At 40.8% G+C, this 17,189-nt stretch overlaps 1 protein-coding gene across 2 annotated transcripts in view; it reads right to left on the bottom strand.

Annotated features, from left to right (window-relative positions):
• The window catches only part of lekr1 (Leucine-, glutamate- and lysine-rich protein 1), a 100,944-nt gene that overhangs the window by 13,813 nt on the left and 69,942 nt on the right, over positions 1–17,189 (bottom strand). For both annotated transcript variants that reach the window (XM_071496736.1, XM_071496737.1), the window contains 3 exons: positions 11,731–11,808; positions 9,912–10,115; positions 1,275–1,350 (listed from right to left, as the gene is read on the bottom strand). In XM_071496736.1, the coding sequence (XP_071352837.1) occupies positions 1,275–1,350; positions 9,912–10,115; positions 11,731–11,808 (358 nt within the window). The remainder of the gene's footprint in view (positions 1–1,274; positions 1,351–9,911; positions 10,116–11,730; positions 11,809–17,189) is intronic.

Genomic DNA, 17,189 nt, shown 5'->3' with positions numbered 1-17,189 from the left:
GACAGAGTGGTTTCGTGGGTTTAAATGTGTTTTTGCAACAGAACTGGGTCAGTGGTTAAGATCAAGTACATGTCACATGAAATACAATGCTCAAACAGAACTGAAGTTGAAAGACTTTTCAACCTTTTAACCTTCCTTTAACCCTATAAGAGAATCATGCTCTGTAGTCTTATTTCTGTAAGTTAACATTAAGATACACATAAGAGCAACCAGCCATCATTTAAATATGTGCAGTAATTTGAAACTTCTTGCTCTAGTTTTATTGTATGCGATAACTTGTTACTCACAACTGGAAAAATGAACCTCGACATTTGTGTCTATATTCTTAAGCAAAGGCGTAGCAGTGTGTTTACAGCGACAATGTTTTTCTTACACTAAGATTAATTTGTATTCTTAAGACTTGAACTGAGACAGAAACAAAATATGAGACAACAGTGATTTAATGGAATTCTTTTGTTGTTGTTGTTGTTGTTGTTGTTGCTGTGATGTTCAGCTAAACCTCATTGACTCTTGCCGCCAGACAGTCAGACAGTCAGACAGTGGAGACACTACTACACTGTTAATAAAAGACAGCTTGGTTTTGTGTGTGTGCTTTTAGTTTATCTGGTGTCAAACAGACTGGTGGTCTTGGAGCCTCATAATCTTATCCACATTGTGTGTGTCAGGATCCTCCCTGTTTAACTCCTCTGAACTGTGACAATAGCTTAGAAGCTGTCCGACGAGTCCGTTTATTTCAACACACTGGAACTAAATGTCCGCCAGTCGTAAACTGATACCCCCATAATCACTATAAGCTGAGTAATGTTTTGATTTGATTGAGTTCTTCATACATAATTAAAACATTACATCTATAGATATAACCAATATCCAGTTACATTAAGGAATTGAATTATGCTTTTGAAACTTTTACTTAGTTATAAGGACATATAGGATGTAAATAAGGATATATGGGATCTATGTTAATTTGTTTGTTGGACTAAACTAAAATTAGCATGCATTTTACATATGTCAGACGGCTGGTAACTTGCTCACAATGTTGAGTGATTCCAGTGTTAAAAATAAGCACAATGGGACATTTTAACCCCCAGTTTGGAATGGATCAGCCTTTATATGTTGCTGACACCAGTCAATGAACTGCATGGACCAGGCAAAATCCTGATCCTTAAAAAAATGCTCGGCGCATCCCTACAGACTATGTTTGTTATTGTTGTTATTACCACAGTTATTGTCTGATCAGTAGTAATAGGGTAAATGTTAGCATTGTTAAGAAATACCTCTGAGGCCATTTGCTGTCTGCAATCTCTCTCCATCTTGGTCAGGGCTCTGCCATGGGACTCTATCAATATGTCTCTGTAAACACACACATATACAAGAAAAACAAAACTATGTGAATATTAAGGGCATACATTTATTAATATATCTTATAATAAAAATGATGTACTGTGAGCATAAAAATATGACAACATCAAAAACATGTAGTGGGAAAATAAATGTAGCATCAGGTCATCAGCAGCTTCTGAAACCACGTTCAAAAGGCAACTGCACTCATTTACTTTATACAGCAGAAGCAAACACTCTTCCAACTGTTTCTAAAACCCTTAGCGCTCTGTTGTAAATGCCCTAAGATTTCCATTTGAGACCAACTACCATGTTTGCAATCACTGGCTGCTTTGGCTTCTGGAGTTTTATTAAGAGACTCTGATGAGAATGAAACAAGCCAAGAACAGACAGAAGAAATACAAAAAATAAATCATATATTCTGATGCCAAATACAAAATCAGAGAAGCACACTTGCACAAAATGTTTTGAAAAAACTGCATCCAGTGACACAGGCAGCCACGAAAATTTAGCTTTAACAGTAAGTGAGTGAAGTAAGTGTAAAATGCTCTCTCTCTCTCTCTGTCTCTCTCTCTCTCTCTCACACACACACACACCATGTACTCATACACATGAGACTGCCTTCACCATTTCAACAGTTGAATAGATAAGTAAGTAAGCCAACATCACATCACATCTCCTGCATATCTGTCACGATCCAAAAAGCTCTGATAATATTTACACATGCTTCTTTTTTGATGATCCTCTCAGCATGTCAGGTTGCATAAAGAATATTTAACAAGAGAACTCTCAGCAGTCTCTGGGGAAACAGAGTGGGGGATGAGGAATGAAAAAAAGATCTGAAAGAAAGAAAGAAAGAAAGAAAGAAAGAAAGAAAGAAAGAAAGAAAGAAAGAAAGAAAGAAAGCAAGCAAGAAAGAAAGAAAGAAAGAAAGAAAGAAGCTTGCAAGAAGTGGGACATTAAATTGATTTGTTGATCTGCTGTCCAAATATAGTAAGTCCTTTCAGCAGCTGACCTGGCTGATAAGATGTGAAGGAGCATAAATCTAAGTCCAACTGGAGAAAAGATGAGGAACTGGCCATTCATTACCAATGTTTATACAGTTAGAGCAGAAAAGGCTCTTTGAGGGAGCTCAGAAAGTACTACTGGTCACCAAGGTGGCATTAATTTAAATTCAAACATATAGTCAAGACATTGCTAATGTTGCAATGGCTATGACTGCTGGAACAGATCTATAATTAATTAATCTCATGAAACTGCATAGCCCTACTTCCAGCAGTTACCACTTTAGTGTTGTCATAAACTTGTTTATTTAATCCTTTTTAAATCATCAAACCTGATCAGTTTATGTACGTCCATGGTGAATAAAAGTAAAACATGAAAATGTCTGGGCGAATCCAAACCTTTGAAGACTACTGTATGTGAACATGAATATGACTGGGTGTTAGAGCTGGTAATAAATCAGCTGAAACATGCAGCAGGACACAGACACACAAACACACACACACACAAATTACGAAACAACAACATCATATACATCAAAATCTATGTGGCACATCCTTGCATAATGCATTACAATACTTTGCGTGTGTGAGCAGGGTCATCTGTGGGCGAGTATGAGATAATGTGTAAGCCTGCGTGAGCTGATGTCTGTGTGTCTACGAGTATGTGCACTGTGTGTATCAGATAGTGAAGTAGATGATCTACAGTATAATAAAGAGCAGCAGCTATATTCCATCTCTTCCTAGTGGGGCAGACACAATATTGTTCACTCCACTGGCTCTGGCTAATCACATCAGCCTACTCACCACACACACACACACACACACACACACACACACACGTAGAGAGGCACAAAAATAGATGCAGACAGACAGCCATGCATGAATGCTCCCCAAGAGTTGAAAGTTTGATGCCAAGATCTGACTCCTAAAGCTCATTTAAATGTGTTCCAGTCTTGGCTAAGGATGGGATTTGGTGAGTAGATATAAGCTAAAAATGGACTGACGCTGTTAAATAACCATTACGAAGCTGCCCATCATAATGAAAACATTTCTAATAATATGTGGAGTAATTATGTAGCATGTACACTGAGACTGAGAAAGTAACAATGTGTGTGTCAAAAGTGCTCTTCAGAGGTTTTGCAGTTAAGTTACAGCTGGTGAAAAACCCCAGGAGGTCAGGATTTGACAGTTTTATGAGGCTGAAGCCTTTTTAATATGTAACAAACTGCTGATGCATACACTGTTTGTGTGTATGTGTGTATCTGTGTGTGAATGTGTTTGTCAGATATAATTCCAGCTCAAAAAAGTAGACCTCTGCAAAGGTAGTGCACCAGAAGTTTTAAAATCAACTTTGAGCATGTGTGTGCACATGTGTGTGTGCCTGTGTGCATGTATGTGTGTGTGTGTGTGTGTGTGTGTGACCCCCTGGGGAGCATGAGCGTGCAAATTCAGCCCTCAGAAGGAGGTCTGAGGGGATTACAGGGAGGAGCAATGGGAAAATCTGGGAGCACTCTCTCATTCGCTCACACGCCAGGCTGCTTTTAAGGACAGACAAGTGTGTATGTGTGCAGTCTGTGGTGTGTGTGTGTGTGAGTTGGTGTACGCAGTGTGTGTGTGTAAGCAGTGTGAGAGGCTGCTACCTCATCAAAAGGCACATTCCATTTTTCCACTTTATGCTGATACAATCTCTGTGTGCTCACGCAGACAGAGGAGGCTGACTCTACTCCAAACGATGTCCGATTTCTACAGTGAAGCTCAGGGGCAAATTCAAATAGTTTTTATTGTGTGTGAATCAACAATGTAGATCAACAGTTAACAGGAACCTCCGCTGACATCATCTCATACATCCTCTATGTTTTTTTTTCAAGGACATGACTCTCCACCTGGAAAGATGATTAAGATTTCAAAGTAAAGAATCTCTTCACACTGGCCCATGCTTTCAAAGCAGGAACGGACCACCTTGTAAAAATTTGACATATGAATTTACAGCAACGGCAATGTGAATAAAACTGAGTGAGAGCCACAATAAAAGTAAAGACCCAGACAAGTATGATATAAAAGTTTCCACTCTGAAAAACAGGAAGAAAAATTGAGAAAATATAGAAACAGATGAGAGAAAGAAAGAGCGGTAAACTTGGCTGACAAAAGTATTTTATAGATGTGTGGTTGACGTTAATCTTTTCTATTCTTTTATTAGCCTAATTGTGTAAAGCCTAAGGCATTAAACATCTTCTCTGTATAGGGACAGACAGAAAGGAGAGTTTTTGAGATCATAATTTCTGTCACGAAAACATTTCCGCACTGCTTGAAACCACTTGAAACAAGTCCTCTCACATTTAACAGATGGATGAGGAACCGCACAGATACTCCTGACCTCTCTTGACTTTTAAATCTTTTACTCTCCTCACTTTCTGCCACTTTCACTCTTTCCCCCTCTTCGTGCTCTTTTCCTCTCTCGCTCTGTCTCTCTGTTTTTAACTTTGTGTCAGTTATACCGAATCAAGGGCAAGCTGTCATGTTTCGCCTGTGTGTGTGAGTGTGTGTGTGTGTGTGTGTGTGTGAGTGTACGTGTGGATCATGTGCAGCCCCTGTGACCCAGGCTGTGTGCATGCGAGAGCCAGACAGTGTGTGAAGTAACCACTGCAACCACAGTCACGGTCTCTATCCCTCCTCCCTACAACAATCCCTCAGTCCTTGCCTCCCACCCTCTCCCTAAGCCTCCTCTCCTCCCTACTTCCTTCCCTCCCTGTGTCCTTTCATGCTTATCGTCCTTTCTGTCCATCATTTATTCCTATTTCACTTCCTCCATCTGTTCCCTCATGTGTCTTTCCCTCTTTTTTTTCTGCCCCACAATCCCACCGACCCTCCCTCTTACCCCAGCCGGGTGGAACAATTGTCTGCTGGACACTAAAACTGTCTTCTCACCGTCACTTCATGACTGATTTTAATCAACATCTGCATTGTTCCACATTACAAGATTAATAACTGCACGTCCAAGTCAACCTCTATAGGGGAAATCATCCTTGTTATTGTAACTGAGTGACCTTTTTAAGAGGCAGTAATTGGCTTTAATTAAGTTTATTTTGACTGTAGTATCATATAACTGTTCCTCATGACAGATTTTGCTCATAATTGTAAATCATTACGTCAGTTCATTCTTTACATCCACTTCATTTATGGTCATTTTCAATTCATAAGAATCTACTGCTTGTTATTCTTGAATCACATATACTTATTATACTTGCTTTATAGTATAGTGTAAAGCATTATGCTGTGTTGAATTACCTCATTAACTTAATCTTAATCTGAGTGCCTTGATGTCTGATTTGAGCAAAATGTATATTTCAGATTTAACACTACATGGGCATAAAGCTATATTTTCTCTTTTCTTAAAGCCATATTAACCCATATTAACCCTGCAAAGGGCTTACTATACAAGTGATTTATCCTCAGTATGAAATATATTTTAAACTCCACAAACCTAGTTCCCACAATTACAGTGGTTCTACATAAACAAGTCCTTAAGGGCAGATGGATGACGCATGTTTTTGGTTAGATTCGTGCAACAGAGGGGTTGGCACGAGTGTGTGTTTGGGGCTCCGTGTGAATGGGATAGCAGGGGTCAGAGGAGACAAAGATAGAATCATATGAGATTAATAAAGGATACGTGGTGATACAGTATACAGTATACTGTAGAAATGTAGAATAGATCTGAGAAAGTGTGTGTTTCTGCATAAGAAAGACCGATGTACAAACAAGGGGACAGGACGTCCTTTCATGGGTCACTGAGGGAGTGCAGTAGAAGTGGTCAAATCTCTCAACTTTATAACGAGAGCTAGGCGTCTTGGAATGTGTGTGCGTGCATGTATGTCTGTATGTGTGAATACTTGCGGTCAGGATTCAAAGTGAGTACAGTCAAGTCAGTAATCCCGCCTTTTCCTCTCTGAGCCTCTCTGAATATCTGAAGAAAGGACATTTAGACACGCACACAAACACACACACACACACATTGACCACTAGACCTCCAACAACTCTCAGTTCAGCTGAGGACGCCTCATAGAAGCTGCATAGACACAGGCTTGGGTGTCTCTTTGTGTCCCACTGATATTTATTTAAATAATGACATCAAGTGGAAAAATTGAACTATTTCAGTCTGGAGGACATGCTCTCACTTTCAAGTCTGCCTTCTAACATTAGCAGGTTATTCTTACCAGCAAACCTGAAATTTGACTGAACTCCAGAAACTATTTATAAGGTAGACCGTTATACTGTGCAATTTATTATAAATATTAATTAAGTACATAAAATAGCTTAGAAACATCTATCTAATGAATCTCCTTATCTACAGCAAAATATGCTTTGTTTTTTAAACTCTTTGAAAGGATTATTCAGAATAATAAAATCAAAGGAAGTTTTCACAAATGACCTGTAATCCCTACCCATCATGAGACTTTGATTTCATTATGCAACCCTCACTGTTGTTCCTCCTTGCCAACAGGATGGAAAGGAGACAAGATGGTGAGTTTAACTGTGCAAGGCAATAAGGCTATTTTTGATGGTAAAGAACAGGTGAGCTGATGATAAAAACACACACACACACGGGAGAGACATCCACCCTAGAGTTATAACCTTGTTTCAGATCCTGAAAAAACAAACACAAAGCCCTCTTATGCAAGATGTCAGAAGGAGGGCTTTTTACATGAGGTTACCTCCACATTGAAATTCATAGGTTGCAGTGCCTACTTATATGACATACTAAATATAAAACCTTGACATTTATTTTGCTCTCCTGCACGACAGCACATTTTTTTCGGTGTAGGGTCCTCAATTTATTACTTGGAGAGACAGATGTTGAACAAGAAAAATGTCTTTCCATGACCATGTGTCAATGTTTCTGCTTGTAGATTCTATGATTACAGAGAAAGAGGAAATAACAGCTTGATGCAAATACTCTAAATGATGGGCACACAAACCAGTTATCAGTAAAACATTATCATCCTTCTGCTGCATTGGAACAATGCTTCTGTCAGTGTCCATTCTTTTTACAGATTCACAAATGTTCATAATGTTACCCAGGACTAAATGGAAGTGTGTTTATAGGCAAATTTCATACTTGCCCTGTCACACAACATAAACACATTCACATGAGACAAAAGACTGCAGAACTGCTAGAGATGTGGGGGGTGATTATGTTAACTGCACTGGCGAAAGGTGTGTGTTTTTGTGTGGATACACACTCTGTGTAGCTTTATCTCAGATGGCTTTGTGGTTCTCCTGGTAGTAATATTTCCTTAGACAATAAACTTTGCTGCAGAGGAAATTGGTGAACTGTTTGTTTTCTCAGAGATCTCTGGAAAGGATCAGCTTGACTGGAGTGTACTGGGGTCATGAGCTGGTCAGTTTGCTTGATGGCACAATCTGGACATAATTAGCTGCTTGCATCGTCCCTGTCTTGCATCTCTGAGGCTATAAACTTTGTAAGTCTGCCGCCAGGGGAGACTTGTCTGAGAATTTGAACCGAACATGCAGTTGCGTTGAGCTCTGGAGCTGGAGAGATGTAATTGGTTCACTGGTGATTTCAATGGATGATCAACGTCTCTTAAGTTGTTGCAGGACTCTTGTTTTAGAGAGGGTCACGGTTTTATTGTCTGGTGTCAGAGGTCGAGGGATGATGTATGTTTTTCCTGTAGGATTCCTGTTGGTGCTGCAGTGAAGTCATTGTCGGCAGTTTGATATGTGGGAAGTCTTCTCACACTGAGGCCTTCTCCAAAATTTACGTCCAGCAAAGATACTCCTTCCAGTGAATGTGTATTGTAGTGGAGAGGAGCTGAACAGATGGTGGATTAGTTTATTTGTATATGTATATCATATAGGTTTATGGGACAGCAGTGTGACCTGTGGCCCTCAGCATGGAGCTGACCTCTGAGGTCATGTGTGGAAAGATACAGAGAGGAAATACTCCTCCTCCTCCTCCCTTGAGCGTTTTGAATACAAAGGTTTTTTTTAGTTTTTATAGGCCCTCAATCTTGAGCTAAAAAAGAATATATAATGCTAATGAAAAGCTTTTTTGCTCAGCAAGCATCTCTCTCTGAGAAAGAAGAAAGCATAATCACAGGCGTCTGGCACTGAAGCTATACTGTATGTCTTGTCATGCAGAAGAGCTGAGGGGATGATGGATTTGTATATTTGTATGCATATATCACACAGGTTTATAGCACATAACTGTAACCTATGCCCTTTAGCAATGAGTTACATCATGGATACAGATGGGAAATGCTCCATACAATGTATAGGAGGGTTTTGATGTCTCTTTCAGATGTGGGTGTGTTTTTATTTAGTTTAACTCAGTTTAACTTTCTTTCACATTTTTTTTATACAACACATATATAACACTGCAGCATGGTAACACTGTTGCCTGTAGGTGTTGGTATATTTTTACTTTATACAAAGGATGAAAAAAGGAGGCCTACAGGTGCAATGCACTTTGAAGTCAGTCAGTTCTATATAGGTTGACCTGTTAGGCTTATGAATTCCTTTTGATAAACAGAAAATTGTAGTTTCATCAAGCAAAAAATAGTTATATAAACCCCTCCGCTCTTATAAATGTATACGATAATAAGGGGATTGTTGTTTTGATTTGACAAAAATATGATCTTTTAAATGAAATGTTAATTCAAACCTGAATTTGGCTTAAAGCTCTTCCAGTAGTAAAGGTAGCAGTATGTAACAGCCTGAAGGTCTGAGCTCTATCTTATGTTATCGGCAAACACTGCAATCAAGGACATTATTCAATGTGATGAAAAAAACAAGATAAAGTATTGACACAGATAAACAACCCTAAATACAAGGTTACAGAACAGCGTGAGCCACACAGGGAGAGGTAACGCCTTACATAAGAGACTGGGCACAGCTCCCAACACTCTATTAGACCTACACTCACTCTGCGCTCATAGAAAGGATGTGCGCCCTTGGTTTTGCATTGACAAACGCACACACACAGGATTCGTGCCTTTACTCACCCCATGTCCTCTTAGACACAAAAGGGTTGTAAATATTTATTATTAGAACAAAACAGTCGACTTCCCAACAAGGGATTCAGACAGGCACTACTTTGTGGTTGTGGTCTCACTTTTAAGAAAAGCAAAGCACTGCCATGCAATGAAGCTGGTTCCCAGTAAGCTTGAACTAGTCAGCACATCAACCCAAAGCAGCCAATCTGGCACAGTGGTTCAATATCTTACACTATCTTCCCAATATGAGATGTCTTTTTGACTGGCTTTGAGAAACACCTATACACCAAAGCCAACAGTATCTTCCATTATAGTTAGTGTAAGTGGCTGTTTCCCAAAATGTTAAACTATTCCTTGAAGAGTTTGGTTTGTGGATTAGCCTATTATGAAACAAATTTTAAGGTTTAAGATCTGTTTCTTCAGTTGTAAGGTTATGGTATCAAAATTAGTAAAGTACACAGAATAGGATAGAATAGAATATAATAGAAAAAAACAGAATAGGATATGGTAATGATAACTGAAGATGTAAATAGAGCAGGACCGATATCACAGTCTTGACCTTTCTCTCCTCAGCTCTCTCGTTTCCTGCTGGACTTTCTCCAGGGCTTCCCTCAGTCTTGTCACTTCCTCTTCAGCTGCGCAGTACTTCCGATTCATTTGTTCCTCTCTATGTTGCCATGACGACATCTGCTCCTGTATGGTGTCGCACCTTCTTTGGCATGACAGCCACCTCTCGTGTTTGTCCTCCAGCTCCCCTTTTAACCTGTGGCATACATGCAGTAACACATAGTTATTGTCCATACTGTAATGTTCTTGGAGGAAACATTTTTTCATCCTGCATGTACATGTCAGGCATGTGTATGCACACACATACCTGCGGGCACACACTAAATCTATACTGACAGGTCGACAGGTGAGTGCAGGCATCAGAGCAAGTCTGTTACATAAGAGAGAAGCCGTCTATTCCCAACCTTATCAGTCTCCTTATAGTGAGGCGGCTGACACACACACACAAACAACAAAACTGGGTCAAAAAAAGAAATTCAAACACCCGTCCTGTTTTCTCTTTTCCTCTGCTAAAACAGAAGGCTTCTCCTTACAGGTGAAATACTAAAAAAATAATATGTGCGTTCGTCTGGCTCTGTGCTTTGTGCTTCTTTCTGTAGATTAGATTTTTCCCTTGATCATGAGACAGAGGAGTGGAGAGAAATATTTTTGTATGGAGTAAAGAAACCGATGGACTGAGAGAGAGAGAGAAGTGTATAACCTGAAGTTATCTACGAGAAAACAAAATTCTCATCTCACCTCTTCTCCTTACTTACTGGAAAAGTATTTTTATGGTGAGTGTTCTGGCAGTTGGTGTATCTGTTTTAGGTCAAAAATAAGAAGGTAAACTCCAGGGAGATTCACTAAAACGCATTTCAGAGCATGTGAAACTGGACAATTTCACAACCAACTCAACTTAAAAGCAGAAAGTACCAGATAGCATCTACTTATTGAATACAAAGACCGAAGCTTTTCCAGAAGATAAGCATTATCTTTGGGCACCTATGGTCTTCAATAGTAGACAATTTGAAGAATTGAAGAAGAATCGCAGTAAATTCTTGTCAGCCATTCTTGTCCTCCTTAAATCTCATCCCCGCTGAAATAGCGGAATATCAACCCCCCAATGGAGTGCTATCATATGTTGAGCTGTATAGGAGCCAGAGGGTGAGATCAGAGACTGCTGTGTGGGAAGGGAAATAAATCGGCAGTGTGATTGAACACACCAGGCTGCCAGCAGCTTAGAAAAAGAATACCAGCAGATACCATGTGAAAAAATACACACCCCACATACATCTACCGCCTGAATGGAAAGATGAGAGGTTCTGTGTGTGTATGTCTCTCTGTGGGTGTACGCATGTGGGTTGGGTGTGTGTGTGTGTTCACATGTGTCTGCCTGCTTATTAGTGTGATGCGCTCCAACAGAAGTGCCCCTGCACATCGACAGTAACTGCGTGCCTCTGTGCACAGATGAGTGTGTGTGTGTATATGTTTGTGTGTATGTTTGTGAGAAACATGACTCTGCGCCAACTAAGAAGTGCTTCCATCTGTTGCGCCAGCCTCACACGAGACTCTCTGTTGTGTCACTGGCATTTTATGGGGCCTAAGATCTCCTCAACTGATCCACGAGCAGATTTCAGCTGACACTAATATCCCCACCTCTCTCTGGGAGGAAGGAGATGGAGGAGAGAGATGAAGCAGAAGAAGAGGATGAATGGAAGAGAATGAGTGGGAGCTGAGTGCAGAGATTGGGGAAAGTTGGAGAAGGGATGGGATGGGATGGGATTTTATCACAAGATAAAACAAAAGAGGAGAGAAAAAGAAGGTTAGTGTACCTGAGTAGTTTTCGTCTGTGCTCCCTCTCAGAGTCTTCCTGCTGGGACAGCTGCTCCTCACTCTGTTTCGTCTTCTCCCTGGAGACATGGAGTAGACACACTGCCATGGTCACTAAATTTTCACTATTTGTTGAGTCCGTAAATTTATGACCAAGGTAGACTGACATAGCTGAAAATAGAGTAATACCTTCCTCTTTCCCTATAATGCAATTCCCATAAATTGTACCCACATTTCACATTCAGGCAGAAGGAAGTTTAATATTCAGTCACATAGTATGTTTTTACAATTTCAAGTGTCATTGAAAAGCACTTGAACAAGATACCAAATCCATGCAACTGCTATTCTGTGTATTCCTACACTTGAATCTCCATGTTGAAGAAGCCAAGCTTAACAATGAATTCTCCCTCTGAGATTGGCAAAAGTTCAGAAAAGCTTTATGTACATCTCCAGTCTTTTGGCTTGAAAAAAAAAAGTAATTCAGATGTTTTTGGTAGTTGAATTCAAAGTACATAAGCCACGTGCATGTGCACTGCTGTGTTTTTGAGATCGCCATGGAAGACCATGTGCAGCTGCTGCCTCGCTCTTGAGAAAGTAAATTGGAAATCAGTTTTAATTCTAATTCTGCGTGCCATGACAGTATGTGGTACTACAAACTCCTGTGTACACACACACACACACACACACACACACACACACACACACACACACAGACCTTACACTAACCCTCCTAACCTAACGGCTTCTCAGCCTAATCCCTTCTCTGGCGGCATGATCAGTTAATGTGTTTGTGTGTGTGTGTGTGTGTGTGTGTGTAGCTGGCTGTCTAGCCCTGTGACCTTGCAGCCACACGCGATGAGGATACAGAGTGAGAGGGCTTGCACGTCTGAGCTCACAGGCAGACAGCCTGTTTTCACTGCCAATCTTCAACAACTGTTCCAACTGTGTGGAATTATTTCTCCATTTTACTAAAGCAGATTCTGTAAAACAGCCAGTTCAGATCATCAGTGTATTAATGATTCATCATATCATTATATGTAATGGACTGCAGGCTGGTTGGCTTATGTTCCTTTTAAGTATTACAATATATATCACTATTCTTGGACTGTATAACTAAACTCCCTCATGTTGAAAGCCACATATAATGATGTTTGGATGTAATAGTATAATATTAGTAGCAATATTTTTATCATTTAACAGTGACAATAAAGATAATGACGCAACCCCAGACACACACACACACACACACACACACACACAGTAATACACTCACAGCTGTAAGGCAGTTATCAGCCTCCCTCTCTTTGTACCTCTCATCACACATCTCCATCCCATTTCCTCCCTCTCTCTCTCTCTCTCGCCCTTTTGCTCTCTTTTTTTAACCTCCTTTTCCTCCCATGCTGTCACAGCTACTGTTGATTTAGAGCAGGGCCCTGAGTGCTCCTGCATTCTGCCTATTTAGTTACAGTATGCTATTCATACTTTACAGTCCGTTATGCCTGTCCCTTGTTTCGCTCTCTCTCTCCCCCCTTTCTGTCCTCAAGGTCAGAGATGACATGATATCTGACTCCCAGCTGCTGTTTCCACTATCCCTTAACTTCTGGTCTCCTGTTCCTGACTTTGTTTCAGAGGTGAAAAGGGAGCTGAGAGAGGCAGAGTAACTGTAAGAGAGTAAGACAGAGTGTGGTGTTTTGGTGAATTACTGTAAGGCGCAGGGTTCAAAGTGCAGTCAAGTGCACAGTGCACCAAGGGAGTGGTGGAGCACTTTGGGTATTTTTCGTAGCTGCGGGCGTGTGGTGTACCAGGTGTGCACATGAAAACAAGATCAAATTAGGAGGAATTATTCATTATCAGTGGGCCATGTTAGGGGCAGGTTACAGTCACAGCATGAGGGCTCCACCTGAAGGGTTCGATGTAAAAAGGGGAAAGATGTTTTAATTGTCCTGTTTTCCATCAAACTGTGTTAACTGTATGTGTGACACAAAGATGTCACTGTCTCCACCTGTAATGACGTTTAAACTAGAAAATCTGAGGAATAACCAACCGAAGTAACCTCAGCAGATGTGGCATGTGTAACCACACCATGACCTCTGCCTAGGTTCTGTTTTGCATTCTGTCTCACGTGCTTCTTGCTGCTGTTGCCTTTCATTAACATCTCTCTTTGCAGACCCTGCCAATCCCACTTGCCCTGCTGTCACCTCAGCGTTCCCGCCACTTGCATCGCCTGACCTCCCTGCCCACCTGCACACCAGTCGCTCAATGCCTCATTGCTCTCTTAGTATAAATACTAGCCCTGTTCCTGTAGTCATTTGACAAATTATCTTCTTATTTGTGTTATCATACCTTTCCAGCCTGCTCACTAGTTCTTGCCTACTTGATCCTGACCTTTGCCGGTATCTGTTTTTGCCTGCCTGCTCCTCGCCTGATTTGTGTGCCTCCTCAGAATGCCTGCATGTTACCAACCCTGCTTTACCTAAGCAAAAAGTGTTTGGACTTTCACCTGCCTATCTTGCTTTTGAGTCTAAACTTCAACTGTCAGAGCAGTCACAGTGCCACCCAAATTACAGACTGCAGATGGAGCACATACCTGCAGCCTGCAGCTGGTTGTAAAGAGACTTAATCAGCTGTTGTGGGTGACAGATGCTGACAAGAATCAAACATTAATCTTAACTCTGCCCTCTTGGCTATAAGCAGAACAAAAAAAAAAAAAAAGAATTCAGTGTAATTGGATGTGACAACCGGTCAAACAATGTATCATGAAAGTGAAACAGACAGACATGACATGCGGGTGTGCCTCCACAAATTAAAGTGAAGAAAACTGTGCATAGTCTTCTGTTTATCCAGTCTGAGGAGATGGGTGGCAGACAGCGCAGGAAATGGTGAATCTTGACACCAAAATTGTAACGTACCAGTGACCCCCTGCTGAGCCTCCCCTCCCACTGTGGTGTATGGCAAGAAAGCCAAAATACCAAGGAGCCACATAAAAGAGAAAAAGCTCTCTGCATTTCAGGAAAATACTATTTTTTGTGAGGCATGTGCTCACATGATAACACAGAGAGAGAGAGAGGGAGAGAGACAGAGAGAGAGAGAGAAGTGAGATTTCTTTTGAATCTGGGAGGAAGAAAAAAGACTTCCTCTTTCCCAAAGGCCTGTGACTGATTTTATCTAATACGAGATAAATGGAGGGCCGAGGTCAGGGTGGAAAAAATAGAAAGATGTCAGTTTGTGTGTATGTGTTTGTGTGTCAGGAAAATGGCAGAGTAAGATCTTGTGGGAAATGAGGTCCTTGGATACATCCTGAGATCAATAGTTATTTTAGCTGCCGTAACACAGTCACACAGTCACAGATACACGATTCATGCACATATGCACACACATGCATGGACAGGCACAGAGCAGTCAGCGTGCATCAGCCTGATGAAAACAAGCTGTATCACATCAATCACAACAATCCTTTGCTCTTCCTCTCTTGACCTTCACTCATTCCATCATCCACTCTTTCATCTCTCCTCCCTTGCTCAGTGCATCCATCCTGTCTTTCATCTATCCCTCTCTTCCCTCTAATCCAGCCTTTCAACCTGGCCTGCGTCTGTGTTGGATGATCCATGTGTTCATCCTCTGATGAAAGGATGAGCTCAGCATCTCCTGCCTATCAGAAGGCAGCAGTAAGCTTCCCAACACCTTTTACATACATGTCATACAGGAAGGGGTTTGGAGTCACTCTCTGCATTCCTTTGACAAATGCTGTCAAAGTGCCCTCATACTGTAACTGCCCATCCCTCCTGCTGACCTGTTCAGTGGCCACATAAGCCGGGTAACAAAGAGTGATCATCACATAATACAAGGATCCCAACATACTAGTCCAAGTACAAATATTATGAATGACATTAAACAAGCTAAGAGATCCTGACTTGTGTGTGCATGTGGGTGTGTGTGTGTGTGTGTGTGTGTGTGTGTGTGTGTGTGTAAACAGTCATGACAAAACAAGCTGCCCTTGAGTGTCTCTCTGGCATGTTGATCAGATTGCATGCTAGGATCAGAAGGATTCCACAGCCGCTCGCTGTCCTTAGACTGCCCCTGAAATATGTGTCTATGTGTGTGTTTCCAAGGCAACCGGCTGGCGCCACAGAAACGCAACAGGTGTGGAACACTGATGTTTGATGGAGGTGGGGGGGGTCAAAGGTTGGGCAGTTGTCATGGCAATACCTCTTGCACACAAACAAACTGGTTCTCTTTTTTTTCTTGGATCTCAGGGGGGAATCAAAGGTTCAGGAGCTCATATGAAGCAAAGTGAGACTGAAAAGAATACAGGTCTCACACTCAAACCCACACAGAGCCACTGTGGAAGAGGGTGTTTGAACAGGCATCAGCATCAGCTGGACAGTGAAAGGAAGGTTAGCCGATCAACTCAGACGTCCCATCTGGACCTCTGTCTAGACCTTGTCTGACTGTCTGCCATGGACAGGATGGGGGGGAGAAACCATCGTTTGGAGGTTGTGTTCACTAAGTGGTTTGTAATTAGGTACGTTTTCTAGGGTACTGTAATTAAGTACAAATATAAGGTACTTATACTTTACTAAGTATTTCCAATCATATTATGACTTTGAGATATTAATCATATTATGCATTGATGCAGATGATAGTAAAATGCTAATTACACACTTATTGCTCTGCATAAATGATCTAATAACATAATATAATAATCATGTAACACTTACAGGGGACGTCACTGTACACGGGGTAATTAGATTTTTGCTACTTTAAAGTACATTATGTTTTAATCCTTACATACGTTTACTTGAGTGACATTTTCAATGCATGACAAATATTTTTTAGTCATTTATTTTCTTACAGTGTGGTTCTTTTTTCTAAGTAAAGGATCTGAATACTTCCGTCACTGCTGCATTTTGTGAATAAATAACTCCAAACTTTTTGCAACACATATTAAGATTAAAATTACGATCAGTGTCATATCTTCCATCTTTCCTCATCAGAACCTAAGATCTAAGGACTGAGGGTGTGATGGTGTACATTTGTAAACTCGAAAAAAAATAGTGATTTTCAGTTACATAAATACAACTGATGTGACTTTAATTAAAGCTGTATATAAACAGATCATTGTTACAAATAAGCTGCATGTAAAAAATATGAAATTAAAAATGAGATGTAAATATGCTCTATTGGAAAAAGAGAAAGTGAACGTACAAAATAACCATTTGCCTACATTTGACATAGCTCACCAAAAACAAAATTCAAACTGGCCAACAGTTCATTTTAATTATTGAACACAGTGCTGCTGTGTAGACATTGGACAGCTGAGTTGAGCTGCTCAGATAAACACAAGCCCAGTTTTCCCTCTTTACAATCCTCTCTCCACACGCACACACACACTCCTTATCATGCAATAAAGTCTCAGACTTCAGCACATCCGTTGCCTCCTCCTCCTCCTCCTCCTCCTCCT

The sequence above is a fragment of the Trachinotus anak genome, unplaced genomic scaffold (genome assembly GCF_046630095.1).
Source record: "Trachinotus anak isolate AG129_WGS33_773 ecotype Australia unplaced genomic scaffold, CSIRO_AGI_Tana_v1 ptg000014l, whole genome shotgun sequence".
Lineage (NCBI taxonomy): Eukaryota > Metazoa > Chordata > Actinopteri > Carangiformes > Carangidae > Trachinotus > Trachinotus anak.
The sequence above is the reverse complement of the archived record's forward strand: the minus strand, read 5'-3'. Positions and strand labels throughout refer to the sequence as shown.